The following is an 18,558-nucleotide window of genomic DNA, read 5'->3' on the forward strand; positions in this document are numbered from 1 at the left end:
CATGCACACCAAAGGCTGTTTGGTCTGATGCCTTATTGTATGAGAATTTAGACATGACAAAATTTTTCCTGAGACCTGTATATTTATATTTTTAGAGATTATGCTGTTCTGCCAGATGTCTGAGAACTGACACTGAGGTCTGAGTATGTCCTAAAATGAACACCGTAGAAAGGGCAGAGAGGCTCCTCTTGTACTGTGGTGCACAGCACATGTGACTGTATATTATTTAATTAAATGACATCTCTCTGGTGTTTAAAGATCACACTTGGCCATAAAGGCTTTTTTATTATTATTATTTTCAATGGTTTTTGTACTTGTGTTATAATGAGAAATCTTTTAAAAATCTAGTTTGAAACACTTGTCATGTTCTCAGAAATTGAATATCTGGGTCCAACTTGGTTTCATACATTTTAGAAAAACCTTTATAGCATTTTTTATAAAAAATAACTAAAAAAATCAAACTTTAAAATTGTCATGTGGTGTAACCATCAAAATATCAAAAGGACTTTAGACTCAGAAATTGAAAATATACTCATCCTAGAAGATGTGTATTCAAGTAAATAGTTTGTGTGAATTTCATTTTTTTATGTATTTTTAATTTAATAGATCTGGACAAAAATGAGTGTCACTTCAATGACCCCTACATGGCCATAATATTCACCTGTTACCCTCTGTTATTGTATTTATGATTAATTTTGTGAAAATAATCCACGTTTTGTTCTTCTTGTATACAAATTTAATATTAAAATTTCATATAACAAATATCTTCAAAAGATTTGGAGCAGCAATCATGTTTGTGCGTGTCATGTGTCAAGACTTTATGATTCTTAATGGAGTGTTTTTTTTAATGTTTTTAAAAGCACTCTGGTAACAGCTCATTTGTATTGTACAGTTGAATAATTTGTCTGTTTGTTTTGTTTTATTTGCTTTAAGGGTGGAGACCTTCAGGAGTTTCAGTTAAACATTGACAGAAGACAAGCAAAATGGCACTTCTAACTTGTTATAAGATAATATTTTCAAACCCTTATTGCAAAACAAGTCTGATCATCTTGCAGATTATAATTAGTGGCACATTATTCATAATGTGCAGACTCAGTGAATTGAGTTGTGAGAGCTGCAGATATATAAAAAAGGAACAGAAAGTTACTCAATAAACTAAATAAGGAACTTAAAATATGAACAGACTTCCACACATGACATGACTTTGATTTGGTGGACAAAGTATTTTTAATCATATTTTAAAACACGATTGTTTCACTGCTTATTTTTTTAAAGAAATAACAATAAAATATTATTCTGCACTAGTCATGTATATATATATATATACACACATATATATATATATATATATATATATATATATATATATATATATATATATATATATATATATATATATATATATATATATATATATATTTATATATTTATATATTATTTATTTATTTTTTACTGTGTCTGTAAAAACACCATATGACATTTTTTACTTTACGCCCCAGAAAAAAATATCATTGTGACTAAACTCAACAATTGAAAAATGTTCAAAATAGAAGCGGTGTATTCAAGTAGGCTAAATGGTTTGTGTGAATTGCGTCTTTTTTTTTTTTTTTTTCATAGATTTAATACATTTTGACAAAAATGAGCATCACTTCATTGAACCTTAATAATATTCACCTGTTACCCTATGTTGTATTTTATGATTACTTTTGTGAAAAGAATCCACATTATGATCATGAAAAGGGCTATTTTCTAGATCGCATTCTTACTGCAGACATGCCTTTTTTCCATGTTTGAAAGTGCATGAAATATTTGAGAACTTGTTGCTTAAGTTTCATGTGAACCCTAGGAAGGACAATTTAATCCATCGCAAACTCTGACATCGGCCTACCAGTTTTACAGGGTTTTCTGAAAACCAGCATCTTTTTTCAGTGGAGAGAAAGCTCACGCGCTCATGGTTGCCAGATTGCGCGTTTAAAGCGTCACCCTGTCAGAATATATATATAAACTGTACATGTGTTTCCAGGTCTCATTGGGAGATTTCACCTATAGAAATCTGGCACATGTTGAACTCTTAATTCTGATCGGCTAATCGCCCTTATTTAAAGTCTGTTTTCAAATGTCTTAGAACTAATCATGCAAATATAATATTATAGGCCTATTTAAGTAATACATGACACAATTGTTCTAAAGGGGATGTTAGGTGGAATGGTGGTTTTACAAGCGGGGTGATTTTTGTATATCTTGCAAATGTATTTCGTATGCCCCCTCCAAATCAATCCCTGCTCCTCACTATAATGTGATCCTCATTTTTACATCTCCTCCGCTGTACATAAATGCCATGGGGAATTATTTGGATATTAACATCTAGTGGCCAAGCATACTTGGAAGTATGCAAAAGTGAAATCAAAGTGAATCTGGAGTGCTTTAAAAATTATGCGCTCAGCACACGAATCCGGATGGTGTTGTGGAGCACAGAACCTATGGAGGACTAAACATGCATAAATAATAAATGAATAAATGTGATAATACAAAAATAAATAAAGGAATAAATGTCTTGATAAAACAAATAATTAGTTAATAATTAAATTTATTCCTGAATTTATTATTGTATGACTTTATTTCTTTATTATTTTCTATATTTATTTTTAACTTTATTTTTATTCTTTTTAAATTTTAATTATTTATTCATTTATTTTGCATATTTTTTTATTTATGTGTTAATTTATTTTGCATATTTATTTATTCCCACATATATTTATTTCCATATTTATATATTCCCGTATATATTTATTTATTTATACATGTATTTATTTTTACTTTTCTGTGTGCAACATGGAAATGAGGGAGGCGGTCCTTACGTAGCTCCAGTGCATCATTGGTCGAGAGCTCAATAGTATTATCGGAAGCAGATGGACGTCCCACCTTAGCACCCTTTGACTCGTTTTGCAGAGAGTTTAACAATCCAGGATGTGCTTCTACATTCATACCGGCCTACAGCTCTCCTAAAACATCAATACGCACCTCTACTCTATATGAAACAGTTATTTGATGCGTGATTATCCACTTCATTAGCATGTCGCGCAACTCTCTAGATATATGTGAAGCGTCAGCTATAGATTTATATAGGTTATAGGCCTATGCATAAACGATCAGGGAAATGAAGCATGGTTGTATCTTTTACAATGATCATAACAACAGTAAACAATATTATGGATTTGCAGACATCAAAATATGAAGTTATATACACAGAAAAAAAAAGAAAAGGACAAGGTTAAATCATATCATTTATGAAACTTGCTCATTTTGTGTTTTTGTTGAAGAAACAGCTCCCCATTTATTTTGTGATTGTAGTATAACCAATACATCTTAGCTTGACTGAAGCTCTTAAGTTTATTGCCCCACAAATAGCTTTAGTTTACACGCGATATGGCTATGAACTAACGTCACATCAAAACAAGTCATGAGTAATCGAGCACACGCTTCAATCTACAATAAGCCAATGGTAAGCAGGACACACCCACAACATTATCATACAAGAGACAGAAATGTAAGAATAAATAAATACATGTGGGAATAAATAAATGTAAAAATAAATGAATGCATAAATAAATAATAAAAAAACAAAAACAAATCAAAGAATAAAAATAAAAAGAGAAAATAATAAATAAAAAGAGAAAATAATAAATAAAGGAAAACAAAAGTCATACAAAAATAAATTCAGGAATAACTTTCATTAAAAACGAATTATATTTGTTTTATCAAGACATTTATCCTTTATTTATTTTCTTATTATTACATTTATTTATTTATGTATTTATTTATTATTTTTGCATGTTTAGTCCTCCATACTGAACCGCTCTGTATACGCTGTATACAGACAGGATAGACCAGCGTGCATAGACTTTGAAGCGAACGGGTTGATCTATTAATGTAATTAAATCGTTTGTGGGTAAATAATAGCACAATTTCATACCACGATTTTATTTTAATTAGCTGTGCAGCCACAATATAAAAATGTGTGTGTTATGTGAATATATACTGTATTAATGACCGTTAAGTACGCTACATTAATAAAATAAAAAATTAAAATGTGAATAGTTCTACGCATGCGCATTAAAACACCAACTACTACTGATCTATATATATATAACGCGATGCTTTCATTTTATTACTGTAGGCCCTACATTTATGTGTTTATATTATTAATCTGTGTTTCTCTGTCCTGTTGTCCTTAATTCCTTAAATCTGTTTTTATTTTTATTTTATTCTTATGTCCTTGATTATGTTTGTTGAATATACTTATGTATCCTAATTTGGTTTAATAACTTATTTATTTGTATGTATATCTGGTATAATTGATCCTGAAGTTGTTGTAAAAAAAAGTTTTTCTTTCATTAAACAAACAAACAAACCAAAAACTTCTCTACAGGCGGGGCATTAAAGGTGCAGGAAAGAAAGCGAAACTCACAGAAAACACTCCCGCATCCAGCAGAGCACAAACATAAGATTTCCTGCTTTTCTCCCTTCAGTGTGTTTATGAATGTCAACATCCGAGCTTTCCATCGGCAGATTTAATGAAACCAAGATGGACACCAGGTGGGTAGATTTATCTCAAAATAACTTTAAATAGATGGGAAAAGAGTTAGCTAATTGTTAGCTGTTTTAACACGAGTTAACCCTTATGCACTGTTCATTAAATCATGTTCCAGTTGTTCCCATTAAAAAGTGACAAAAACAATAAACTTGTAATTCTTTTAAATGTTATAAAAGTAATGTAACCACTTTAAATTAAATTTAAAAGCACCAAAGATGTGCATTTTGGATGTTTTTTGGAGGACCTTGAGCTTGAAAATCGACCTTTTTTTAATTTTCTTATGAATATTTTCTCAAATACTGAACCAATTCTCATAAATGATATACCGTTTGAAAGCGTAAAGTCTCTAGAATCAAATTGTGCTGTCCATTAATTTTTTTTAAACCAGATGAAATTAAAATCATAGGTTCCCTAGTTGAAGATGATTTCTAAATTTTGTCACAAGTTCTGCATTTAGATATGTATTTAAACATTAAGAAAATGCTACACTTTGACAAAAGGTGTGTGTCTTTTTAGGTTACAAACTGGTAATTACAAGGGTATTATGCTATAAATGTGGTTTATGAAGACAATTCTAGTGACCCCATAGTTCAAATCACTTAATAATAATAATTTTACAAAAAAAGAGAGATTATTTTATTTTATTTTTTTAATTTTTTTTGTGGGTTAGGTTTAAGGGTTAGGGGATAGATATATATATATATATATATATATATATATATATATATATATATATATTATATTTATAGGCCCCATAAAATATCCTTCTTCAGCTTCTGACATGCGACAACGTTATTGTGAACCGCACTTTCAGAACATATTTTCGTAATGTACCAAGTTAGTAGTAAAACTAACAGCAGTAGCTAAGAGCGCATTTCTTTTATATATGAGCCAAATGGACATTATAACTGAAATATACCCAAATTTATCAGAATCAAATTGTATCGAAATTGGAATCAAATCGACAGCTTGTGAATCGGAATTAAGTCAAATCGAGAAACCTGTATAGTTAGCCATCCCTAATTAAGTGCACAAAAACTGTGGTCAAGACTAGAACACAACCTATGTTCTTCTTCAAGGAACTACACCCAATTTGCAGGATAGTTTTGTTTTTGTGTGGTAGGAAGACTCTCATAGTGCCGTTTATTCGGAAAATCTGACAGTTATGATCAGGATAGTCTACCAGTAGTTTAAGATTTAATGACACATGACCAAAGAAGGCTGAAATGATGGGTCATATATTAATCACCTTTCTATTCACCAAGGCAATATCGCTACTAACTTTCTCTGATTTAACTTTTTGGCACAGGGAACAATTACAGATCCTACTGTCAGATTATGTTGTGGACACACTCAGCTACATTCATACAGTGAGAGACTTTTGTGATAAAGAGTATAAATGGACCCTTCAGAGAGAGACAGAGCTCGAGAAGATGAGAGACATCAAGGACCAGGCAGACAAAATCAGTCTTCAGTTTGACCATGTTAGGCGCTCAGAAAACAAAGCCAAAGCTTTTGGGATGTACCTGTGGAGTGGTATAACTCAGGTCACAGCTGACTCCAGATATCAGGTGCTGTTGAAAAAACTGGGTGCCGTCCTGAATGACACTCTTGAGGGGCTGGAGAAACTTGACCACTTCTTGGATGCAGTGGAGAAGTTAACAGTCACATCATTATTTGTCTTCACTGGACAGAGTTTTCTGCCGAAGGGAGAGAGCCCTGCAAGTGTGCGAGCGGTCATCACAGCTGCAAGAATGGCATGCCCTCTCCTCATCCACTTTAAAAGAAATTCAAAAGATTTCTTCCTTCCTGTACTCAGTAATGTGGATGTCTTGGCCTTTCAACTAGACAAATACATTCGCACCACAAAACAGCTTTGTGAACGAATGGAGAAAAAGTTAGTTCTGAACTCCTTGTGATACTGTCCTTTAGAAAAGAACAGTTGTTTGATTATCTTTGCATATCAGTGTGAATAATACATATATTTTACAATTTGAGAGAAATAATTTGAAATAAAAATCTAATAGAACAAATTTGAAGAGTAATTTAATTATATAATTTTCACAAAAAGATCACATTTAATAAATTATCTAAGGTGCATTTGTATAATCAGATCTGAAAAGTCTTTGTAAAAAATGTTGCCATTTATTTATTTTTTCTCACAGATCCAATAGTGTTTTGTGGTCTGGAGGCTTCCATGAGTGAGTGTTAGAAATGTTCATGTTTAATGTTCATGTTCTCTTCTGTTACTCAAGTTTGAATTAAAGAAACTGTGATGAGTCAATTAATGTTATAACTAAGTGTGTATCTGTGTCCTTACAGATGGAAGAATGGTGAAGTTGTGAAGTTCAGTTTGAACTTAAGTGAAAACTCCATGCAAAAAATGCTTGATCATTTAAAAAGTTATGGGAAATAAGGTAAAACCTCTTTTACTCCTTTCAATCGAAATCAGTTTGTTTTTTCTGTTTCAACTCTGTCTTTTTTCCTCCTGTCCAGGATGGACCAGCATACCAGGCTGACATTCATGTTTCAGAAAAATGCTCTGAACTTCATTGGTTTATTTAGTCAGCGTCACTCTAGAATGGAGCAGTTCCTGTCAGATCTGGAGGGCAATGCAGTACAACTGGACAGGATGAAGATGGGGGCCAGTATCTCCACTGTGGCTGGAAGTTCAGTGGGGTTAGCAGGAGGTGTCTTGTCCATTGTTGGTCTCGCTCTTGCCCCTGTCACTGCAGGGGTGTCTTTGGCACTCACTATAACAGGGGTTAGTCTGGGGGTGACCAGTGGTGTCAATAGTCTGGTCACAGGCATTACTGAAGCTGCAGTCAACAATCACCATGGGACAAATGCACAAAGCATTTTCCAGAGATACATGGATGATGTGCAGAAGATTCTAGACTGTCTGGAGAAGGCCAGCAGTATGGAGCGTTTAGAGGGGCCTAATGTGGTCGATATGTTTGGAGCTGTGAAGTTGATTGCCCGTGTTGGAGCAGTGGGCAAAGGTATTGATGCCTTGGTGGATGCAGCTTCAGCTGTAAAAGTGCTCAAAAGTGAAGAGGTGATTGTGACTGTAACCAAGGTAGGGCTGCAGGAAGCACAAAGTGCTCGCAACATTCCCAAGCTAGCTGCAGACCTGCCTGACATTGGGCAGCTGGCAAAAGGGACGCCGCTTGCACTCTCAAAGTCTGCTAGAGCTGGTTTTATAACTTTAAATGCCCTCTTTATTGGCTTGGATGTCTTTTTTATTTGCAAAGACAGTATAAGTCTGGCAAAAGGGAGTAAGAGTGAGGCCTCTAAGCTCATCCGCTCCAGAGCAGCTCTGTGGAAATCTGAGCTGGAGGCCTGGCAGAAGATTCATGATTCCTTATGCATAGGAATATGGAGGTTCAGGAAGAGCCAGGAAGTTTTGGAGCAGCTCTTTCTTCCTTAGATATACAATTGGAAAATAAAGGTGATTTAATAAAATGTTTATATTAAAAATAACTGCTCAAGATTGAGAAGTTAAGGTGAGCATTTAATATTTGCATTCCAATTTAATATCTGCATATATATATAGCATTTCAACATATGGTTGCCTGGAACAGTGGTCCAGGACACATATTAATAATAATATGCATTAACATTCTCAACACTTGAGAATTTAGCCTGATTTTAATAGTTATTGGATATCATTTAAAAGTCATTAAACACTGGTGGAGATCTAAGATTGTAACTCTTTGTTCTTTGTATATACACGTACATATGATTTAAAATTTCATATCACAAATATCTTCAAAAGATTTGAAGCAGCAATCATGTTTGTGCATGTCATGTGTCAAGACTTTATGATTCTTAATGGAGAGTTTTTTTTATATTTTTAAAAGCAGTCTGGTAACAGCTCATTTGTATGGAATGATATTCCGGACATTATTCAAAAGGAATTGCAAATTGTATTTGCAATTGCGTTTTCAATTTGTGGACGCATAAAATGTGACATAATCCAAACGCAATTGCAAATCGCGCATTACGGTTTGCATTTTCGTTTAAGCGAACGCACAGTGACTGCCAGATTTCAAATGGAAAAGCAAAGTCCGTTTGCAACTGTGTTTCCCATATCTTACGAGTTTTGGCCCTGTCATATTTAAATAGCAATTTCAATTACCACGTCTGCTTTTTCACTTTCTCAGCTTCGCGTATGTAGCCAGCCAAAACTCAAATGGAATACTAATTCCCTTAGTATTTCCATTTCCGATGCCTTACACAGAAACCTGTCAATCAGGGTCAAGGGTGGGATTATGCTATGGGGCGTGTTTGTCTTGGGAAGTGACATCACTCACAGTCTATCAAGATCAATAATTAGCACTGCACTTTATTCATCTATAATCTCACACTGGACTGTCAACATATTCTCCTCAATATACTACTTCATAGATATATATACAGTATATATATATATATATTTCATATACTCCTACTTATTGTATTGTATATTGTGTGTATTGTTTACTGTACATTGTATATAATTATTGTGTTGTGTAAGTATGTGTACAATTTGCAATTCCTTTTGAATAATGTCCGGAACATCATTCCATACATTTGTACTTTGGAGTTGAATAATTTGTCTGTTTGTTTTGTTTTATTTGCTTTAAGGGTGGAGACCTTCAGGAGTTTCAGTTAAACATTGACAGAAGACAAGCAAAATGGCACTTCTAACTTGTTATAAGATAATATTTTCAAACCCTTATTGCAACAGAAGAGCGATTACAAAAAAGTCTGATCATCTTGCAGATTATAATTAGTGGTACATTATTGGTAATGTGCAGACTCAGTGAACTGAGTTGTGAGAGCTGCAGATATATAAAAAAGTAACAGAAAGTAACTCAATAAACTAAATAAGGAACTTAAAATATGAACAGACTTCCAAACATGACATGACTAAGACTACCTGAAAAAATATATATTATTATAAATATTATGTATTTTTGAGTCAGAAATATCAAGAAGTTTTCTCAGGGTTACACCACATGAACAAAATTATTTTTAAAACTTCACGCTCAGTCTTGAGGGTCTAAAGGAGTCTGGAGCTCTGTTTTTGTTTTTTTTTATGGTCAAAATAAACAACAAAATAACTACTTACATGTTAGTTACACCCAATGACTTTGATTTTGTGGAAAAATGCATTTTTAATCATATTTTTAAACACGATTGTTTCACTGCTTATTTTTTTTAAAGAAATAACAATAAAATATTATTCTGCACTAGTCATGCCAACGTTTCTTTTTCAGGAATTTCAGCTTATAATGAGACTGACTTTTATTTTATTTACATTATATATATATATATATATATATATATATATATATATATATATATATATATATATATATATATATATATAATATATATATATATATGTATTTATATATATATATATATATAAATATATATATATATATTGTATTGTTTTTTTTTTTATTCTACTGTCTCTGGACACCATAAGACATTTTTTTATTTTACGCCCCATGTAAAAAAGCCCATGCTCAGTTTAAGTTCACCTCATTGTAAATAGATTAGTTCCCTTACGACTTCAGTCCACTTGACATTGCGTTACTAACGCATATGGAAGTGCCTTCATGCACGACCTATTTGAAACCTCTCTACAATAACGCCAATATTCTAATATTTGCTATGGTGTTTCAGCCAGCCTGTTTTGGCGCGAAACTGACCACTCGTTTCGGCGCAAACTGACCGCTATAAAACAGGTGCACAGACACCATTTCCTCAGAATTTCTTCCTTCAAGACAGGGATTACCTCTTGTCTCGAAGCCCTCTGCCTTCGGCGTCGATTCACACCAGTCAGCGGATGGAATCTTCACGGCAGCGAGAAGACTCTCCGCTCCCCTGCAGTGCTCCGGCGAACATCACTCCGCCTCGCCGCTTGACGCTTCGCTGGTGAACGGACCTCAGCATCCTGATTCTCCGCAGCGCGTCGGCAGGTGTAGAGTATCCTTTTAAAGCAAAATTGTACTTGTGTGTATAAATGTAAGTTATATAAGTTATATAAATATAAATCTATATTTATATTTATATATCTAGAAGAGCCACTTACGTGTTCACATCTTTTTCAAGATGTTGTTCCATAAGTGTTCCTTGTGTGAGAGACACATCCCGCTGTCAGACAAGCATGAGAGCTGCGTTTTCTGTCTGCGCCCACGCAGAGTTAGCTCTCATGGAGACAGACCGTCCTCACTGTAAGGACATGAATCTCAAGTCGCTTCGCTCACGAATCGCCCTCGTTCTGAGGGACGATTCAGCCTCTCGCGCCCTCCCACCAGCCTCTTCTGTGGTTCCCGAGGGTTCACACAAGGAGGCACGGCGGGGCCGCGAGGCCGAGCAGGACGAACTTGAGGTGGATTTCGTGCCGGCACATGCCCCACGAGCCCTTCAATCTCCACGAAGCGCATATATCCCCATACGCTATGTGCGAGACGAGCTCCGGCCCTCTGATGAGCGTGCGGCCTCATCTCGTTTGGTGGATCTGACGCTGGGGATGATGACGATGTCATGTCTATCGCTACATCAGGCAAATGGTCAGTGGATAATGCTGCCGCCCCTCCCCCAGTGAGGGCAAGGAACGTGCACGCGCCACTGACATGGAGATGCTCCGAAGAGCTTCACCCTGACTGGTCTTCCCCAGAGGAACCGTCTCGCCTCGATGAATTGTTCCAGCAGTGCGGGCGCCGTTAAACGGCAGCATCCCTTACATTTCTTCCCCGAAGTTCATAATGAAAGCTATTCAAGTCCTGGCGCGCGACCTTATGTGGCGCGCTCACGCAGTGACGCCATCCTCTTTAATGTGGATCATTTCTTTGGGAAAGAAAACGGTTATGCCCAATTACCCCCTGTGGAGGAGGCGGTAGCGGCACACCTCTGCCCAGCGAGTAACATGTACATCCTTCCAAACCGTGTCGACAAACGTCCGCACTGGCGGGAAAAGCTTACTCAGCAGCAGAACAAGCTGGATCAGCACTCCACACAATGGCGGTGCTCCAGGGCAGAAATGAGTGATAAAGAAAAAGCCACTCTTTTAGATGCTCTTGTGTCTCCAGCCGGCCTTTTTGGCGGCTCTATGAATAAGTTTGCTGAGCGTTATGTCACGATTCAGCAGCAGTCACAGGCTATGAGACACTTTATGCCCACATGGAGTATATCACAGCCGGTTCGAGTCAGCGCGCGACTAAAAGCCTCACAGGCACCTGCGTATCATTACACGCAGCAAAGCGCTCCTGACGGGCAATAGCATTTGAAGCGGAAAGCAGAGCCCGCGATTCCCTCCGGGTCTGCTCCAAAAAAGGCTCGATTGGAGATACACAAAACACTGTTCCCCATCTCCCCACTTTTGTTGGTCGGGAAAGGGATATTGTTATTCAAAATGTTGTTTCTGTGTCTTGCCCTCAAATAAATGCAATAATAAAAATAAAAATGCAATAAGTGCAAAAAAAAGAATACAGCATTCGTTGCAAATGCACGAGATGCTCACACATTCTCAATAAAGAGCCCCCTTTTCCTCTTCAAAGCACACACATTATGCGCAACCGCTTCCCTAGCGTCGCATCATATCATACAGTGAGAAAACCAAACTGCCCTCTGTCCCATTATGCGGATGCGTGGCCATCCCTAACAGGTATTTCAGAATGGGTGCAAAAACGATCAAACAAGGTTACACGATCCTTTTTTGCACACCGGCCACCCCGTTTCAACGGCGTTCTGTCTTCCACGGTTTCGTCCGATGACGCGCCAGTGTTACGAGCTGAAATACACCTCTTATCGTGAAAAACGCGATCGAGATTGTGCCAAATTGTCAAGCACAAAATGGTTTTACAGCCGTTATTTTCTTGTTCAAAAGAAAGACGGCGGGCTTCGGCCAATCCTGCATCTGAGACATTTTAATCACGCATTTGTAAGCGCCTATTTAAAATGATTATTCAGAAAAGGATCTTATCGCATGTATGCCCACATGATTGGTTTGCGTTGATAGATCTGAAGGATGCGTACTATCATATCCAAATTGTACGACATCACAGGATGTTTTTGAGATTCGCGTTCGAGGGAACAACGTATCATTTCATAGTCCTGCCCTTCGGACAGTCTTTGGCTCCTCGCACATTCACAAAGTGCATTGATGCGGTTGTCGCCCCTCTGAGACTGAGCGGCATGCATCCTAAACTACCTCGACAATTGGCTGGTACTGCCGCAATCAGAGGTTTTTTTATGCCAGCACAGTTTTACTGCTTCAGCCATTTTACAGTGTCCATCTCAGTTAAAACTGGGGAGAACATTTCCACTGAAATTTGTTTCAGAAAGCACTGGGATTTGTGGCGGCGGCACTCAAGATCTCTTGAGTGCTGGCTGAAGCGCCGTGTGGCGCGACGTGCTTAGCGCCAATGACACATGCGCATCACTATATCCAGCCTCTGTTCAGCACCACGGACAGATCCTCTTGCATTTTACCAGCGAGGTGTCGCGCTGGGGCAAGTGTCACGCAGTGCCTAAAGCCATCGGCTGTATTCCTAGCCTTAAAGGCTTTCAGTCAGAAATATCAAACTGTCATGTCCTGGTTAGCTCAGTTACTTAGACAGTTGTGGCATATATAAAACCGCCAAGGCAGAATTCAGGAGACTTCACCCTCAAACTGTATTGAGGATTTGGGAAATATCTGGCAAAGCAGAAATCAATCTATTTGCCTCAGTGGAGAATACTCACCGTCCCCTCTGGTACTCGAAGTCCCAAGTTGTCAGGCGAAAAGGGGTGACCACGGATGCTTCCAACACAGGTTGGGGGGCGGTGTGTAATGGACACCCAACTTTTCGAGTTGGCTACAATGGAAGGGGAAAGAAACTGGAAAAAAAAAATTTTTGGGCACATTTTTTTATCACTAAACTACTGTCATAAAAAGTTATAGCTTTGTATATACATAACTCCTGAATAAAAATTAAAATGTGTTTGGACTGATTTAAAAAAAAAAGTTTTGAACAAATTTGATTGGTTTGTCGATAGTGAGCACAAATGCAGGTGATCAGCATAAGCGGTTTCATTAACTCTTTCCCCGCCAGCGTTTTTTAAAAAAAGTTGCCAGCCACCGCCAGGGTTTTTGACGATTTTCGCTAAACTTTAATGGCCCGCAGAATATTTTCTTCCATGAATATATGAAGATGCTATATATCAAAATAAAGATCTGAGCCTCTGCTTTTAGGCAAAAAAAACGAGGTAGGTTTTGTCAAAAACAACATTTCGGACAAAAATCTGTGAAAAAGGCATTTTTAATCAAACAAGTGCTTTAGTATTAGTATGGTGTTCCACTTCTTCACGTTTGAGACGATCGCAGTCTGTTTCTTTGATCAAAGAGTTCCGTACTCTTTCAAAACATGCGCGCGGGTCTTCCTTACCGTATACCACCTAAAACACGGATACCCGGAAAATTCCGTGTTTGGCAGGGAAGCGTTTTTTCATAAAACCCGGAAAATTCCGTGTTTGGCGGGGAAAGAGTTAAGCGAGTCATTGAGTCGTTCATTCAAACGATTCGTTCAAACGGCCGATTCATCAAGAATGAGACAGATGTTTGTGAATGGGTCATTGAATCTTTGACTCAACCGATTCGTTCACAACACTGAATCATTCAAAACACGATTGAGTATTGCTGTGAGATGCGCTATGCTAAATAAATAACAATACATTGTTGTAACAGCAATATCTCCAAGTTTTGTTTTTCACTGTAAAAATGTCATGATTTGCCAGTGCAAAAAGAGTGCCGCCACCTTTCCCCCCACTTCAAGCACTGATTATAACACAAACAAATCATCCTCCTGGCGGCTTTTTTTTTTTGTCAAAAGCGTAAAATCCAGCGACTTTTACTGGTGTTTTTGGAGACTTTTGTGGTGTTTGGAGACTCGAAAGCACAAATCACTCTGCAGTTAGGCCTACTATGCTCAACGAACAGCGGGTGCTGCCGTGAGCCCCTCTCCCGTCCAAAAGCACTCACAGGCGGTCAGTCTCTCAGTAGCCTTGCGCAGCAGTCAGAGCAGAGAGGAGACACACACCCCTCCGCGTCCAGGCTGCAAATGATTCGCGCATGCGCATGGCCGCCGCCGTTCCCGCCCTGGCTTACAGAGCGGGGTATAAATTTAAATGTTCACTCACTCTCACACAAAAATAAATCACTGCATTTAAATTGACTCACGACATAGCTTTCCATTCACTCTAGTCTAGTCTCTTGCCAAGTTCGCTTGTGCCAGCTCTCGCTAGTCTTATCAATCTCAATTTACATAGGCCTTTACTACAAAACCCCAACAGTCTTTTTAAAGACTAAACCCACAAACATTCTTTTTTAAGATTAGATCAAATCTCAGCCCTAGCTAGTATTTTTTTTTTAACTGCTAGGCAGTAGCTACACTTAGCTAAAACTACCCACACGACTAAGACACACACACACACACACACACACACACACACACACACACACACACACACACACACACACACTGACGAGGACTACAATCGTTAAGTATTAAAATAAAATCTGAATTGTCTGCAAAATAATTATTTTGTTCATTTAATTAAAGATTGTGCCTAAGTTCCGACTGATTAGCCCCTGATATGTCTCTCAACATACACCACACACACAGTTACATATTGCCTAAACTTTATTGAAAACACATCAAAATGGAGAAATTTCTTGTGAGGACCAACAAGCCAACCGACGCACCACCAGCTGCAAAAAAGCTTCGAAGGTGCGATGAAGCATACCTGCAATTTGGGTTTACAGTCACGGCTGATCTGAGACCTCAGTGTGTCGTGTGTGCCGAGGTGCTGGCAAGCGACAGTATGAAGCCCTGCAAATTAAAAAGGCACCTCGAAACAAAGCATGCTGGCATTAAAAATAAACCAGCTGAATATTTTAAAAGAAAGCTTGATGGCCTCCATCAGCAACAGGCAACCATTTCAGTGCACAGCACTGTGTCTAAACAGTGTTTGGAGGCATCGTATGTAGTGGCCAAAAGGATCGGTAAACTGGGTAAACCGCATACAATCGCCGAGACTCTCATTTTGCCGGCAGCGCAAGACATGTGCAGAATAATGATAGGCAATAGTGCAGCAGCCAAACTCGGTGCAGTACCACTGTCCAATGACACAGTCGCTAGGAGAATTGTAGACATGTCCAATGATATCAGAGAGCAACTGATAGAGTTCAGTAAAAAGAGTCCTTACTACGCGCTGCAGCTGGACCGAATCCACTGATATTGCTGGGCAGGCACAGCTCCTCACCTATGTCAGGTATCTGCGGGACAAGGCGATTGAGGAGGATGTCCTGTTTTGCCGGCCTCTTCAGTCGCACACTACAGGAGAAGCCATTTTCAATGTCCTTGATATTTTTATCCGTGAAAATGGTTTGGCTTGGGACCGATGCGTTGGCCTATGCACGGATGGTGCGCAGGCAATGACGGGGCGTGAGCGTGGCCTAGCTGCTCGCGTTCAGCAAGTAGCTCCACTTGTGAAATGGACACATTGCATGGTCCATCGCGAAGCACTAGCTGCTAAAAAAATGCCGGTTCTCTTTGACTCCGTGCTGAACCAATCCATGAAAATAATAAATCTCATCAAATCACGGCCGCTAATCTCTCGCTTGTTTGGGGTCCTCTGCCAGGAGATGGGGTCAGGGCACGAACAGCTGCTTCTGCACACTGAAGTTCGCTGGCTCTCCAGGGGGCGGGTGTTACAGCGGTTGTATGAGCTGCGAGAGGAGGTGAAGTGGTTTTTGACAGAAATCAAATCAGATCTGGCGAAGCATCTGGATGACACTATGTGGCTTGCGTCTCTGTCCTATTTGGTCGATATACTTGACCGCTTGAATGGCCTCAACCTGTCTTTGCAAGGCTGCGAAACTCATATTTTGATCCTTGCAGACAAAGTGCACGCCTTCACACAAAAACTACCCCTGCGACATGTTCCCCAGCCTTGCAGACTTTATCACTGATGCAGGCACGTCACACGATTTCTCCTCCCTATTTCAATCAGCGTCTGAGCACCTGTCAGCAATGAGAAAACAATTTGCGACATACTTTAAAGAGGATTATCGCTCTTTTGCGTGGGTTCGAGATTCGTTTGTGTGCACAGCAAACTAGCTATCAATTGATATGCAGGAACAGCTTATTGAGCTGAAGTTTGACAGTAGACTGAAGGAACTCTTTAGCTCCTGCCCTCTTTCATCATTCTGGGCAGCATTGATGCAGGAATACCCTGAACTCTGTGACGTCGCCTTGAAGATTCTCCTTCCTTTCGCGTCGACATATTTGTGTGAGGCAGGATTCTCAAAAATGACTGCACTCAAAACGAAATACGCAATCATGCACAAATCGAGGATGATTTGAGGCTATGTTTATCAAACATTGAGCCAAGAATTGAGGATCTTTGCAAGGCAAAGCAGGCTCAGGTCTCACATTAACATCACCTACCAGCAAGCTTCTGTAAAAAATGTAGATGATGCCTACTATTAGGCCTAGTAATAATAACAATAATAAAGCATAAATTAATATCAGAGGTCTGGTGCCAATTCCCAATTATAGCAATAGCCTAGTAATGATAATAGGGCTACTGATGATGATGATGATGATAATAATAATAATAATAATAATAATAATAATAATAATAATAATAACAACAATAAAGCATGTAACCTCATATAATTATATAGCCATAGCCTAGTAATGATGATAGGCCTACTACTACTCATAATAATAATAATAATGCCTGCAAGCTCACATTAGAAGTCTGGTGCTACTGCCAATTATAATAATAATAATAATAATAATAATAATAATAACAACAATAAAGCATGGGGCGGGGCGGGGGGCACTGGGGCCCCAACTGCAATGAACCAGCTTTGGGGGGGCCCAGCTTGCAAAAGGTTGAGAACCCCTGGCTTAGAGATATTGGCTGTAATTCTAGCCTTAAAGGCTTTCAGACTGAAATAGTGAGCTGTCATGTCCTGGTTTGCTCAGTCAATTTGACAGTTGTGGTATATATAAATAATTCATCGCGGAATTCATTCACCGCCACTGTTGAGAATGACGCGTCACCCCCCCCTGATTGGTGTCTCTCACACAGCAAGGACCCGGTAAACTGCCCCATACATGAAATTGTAATATTTATTCAAGAGTAATTAGACGCAGGACTCACCCCGTCAAAGCTCAAAGTGTATGTGGCAACTAGATCTGTGTATCACGCACATGAAACCGGCGCCTCTATAGGCAAGTATGGTTTAATCATAAAGTTCCTTCAAGGAGCAAGACGATTAAACCCATCTCAGCAGGCTACAGTCCCGACTTGGGATTTAACTTTAGTCCTAAATGCTCGGGCAGGGCCCCCCCCTTCGAGCCTCTGGACTCTGTTGATTTGCGTATGCTCTCTATTAAGACCACACTACTGCTGGCTCTGGACTCAGAAAAACGGGTCGTTGACCTACATGCATTATCAGATGACAATTCATGTCTGGAGTTTGGTCTGGTCTTTCAAGAGTCACTGTCAAACCCAGGAAAGGCTATTTACCCAAGGTCCTGACCACACCCTTCAAAGCGGTTCATCTTCAGGCCTTCTCCCATCCTCCATTTAATTCAGATGAGGAAAAATCATTGCATTTGTTATGCCCTGTGCATTATACGTTGAGCATACTTGCCAGTGCAGACTGTCTGATCAGATCTTTATATGCTATGGAGGACGTGCAAAAGGGATGTCCTTCACCAAGCAAAGACTTTCTTACCCTGGCTTATGAATCACAGGTTCAGACTTGTCCAATTGGTGTTAAGCACACTCAAATAGAGGCATGGCCTCCTCATGGGCATGGACGAATGGTGTGTCCTTACAAGACATATGTTTTGCAGCAGGATGGTCCTCGCAAAACACGTTTGCAAGGTTTTACAACCTAGAAGTAA

At 38.5% G+C, this 18,558-nt stretch overlaps 1 protein-coding gene across 1 annotated transcript in view; it reads left to right on the forward strand.

The window, feature by feature from the left end:
• Positions 1–18,558, forward strand: part of LOC127652340 (uncharacterized) — a 116,379-nt gene that overhangs the window by 63,160 nt on the left and 34,661 nt on the right. The window contains exon 3 of the mRNA XM_052138455.1: positions 4,430–4,596. Within this exon, the coding sequence (XP_051994415.1) occupies positions 4,541–4,596 (56 nt within the window). The 5' untranslated portion in view covers positions 4,430–4,540. The remainder of the gene's footprint in view (positions 1–4,429; positions 4,597–18,558) is intronic.

Source organism: Xyrauchen texanus, chromosome 12 (genome assembly GCF_025860055.1).
Source record: "Xyrauchen texanus isolate HMW12.3.18 chromosome 12, RBS_HiC_50CHRs, whole genome shotgun sequence".
Taxonomy (NCBI): Eukaryota; Metazoa; Chordata; class Actinopteri; order Cypriniformes; family Catostomidae; genus Xyrauchen; species Xyrauchen texanus.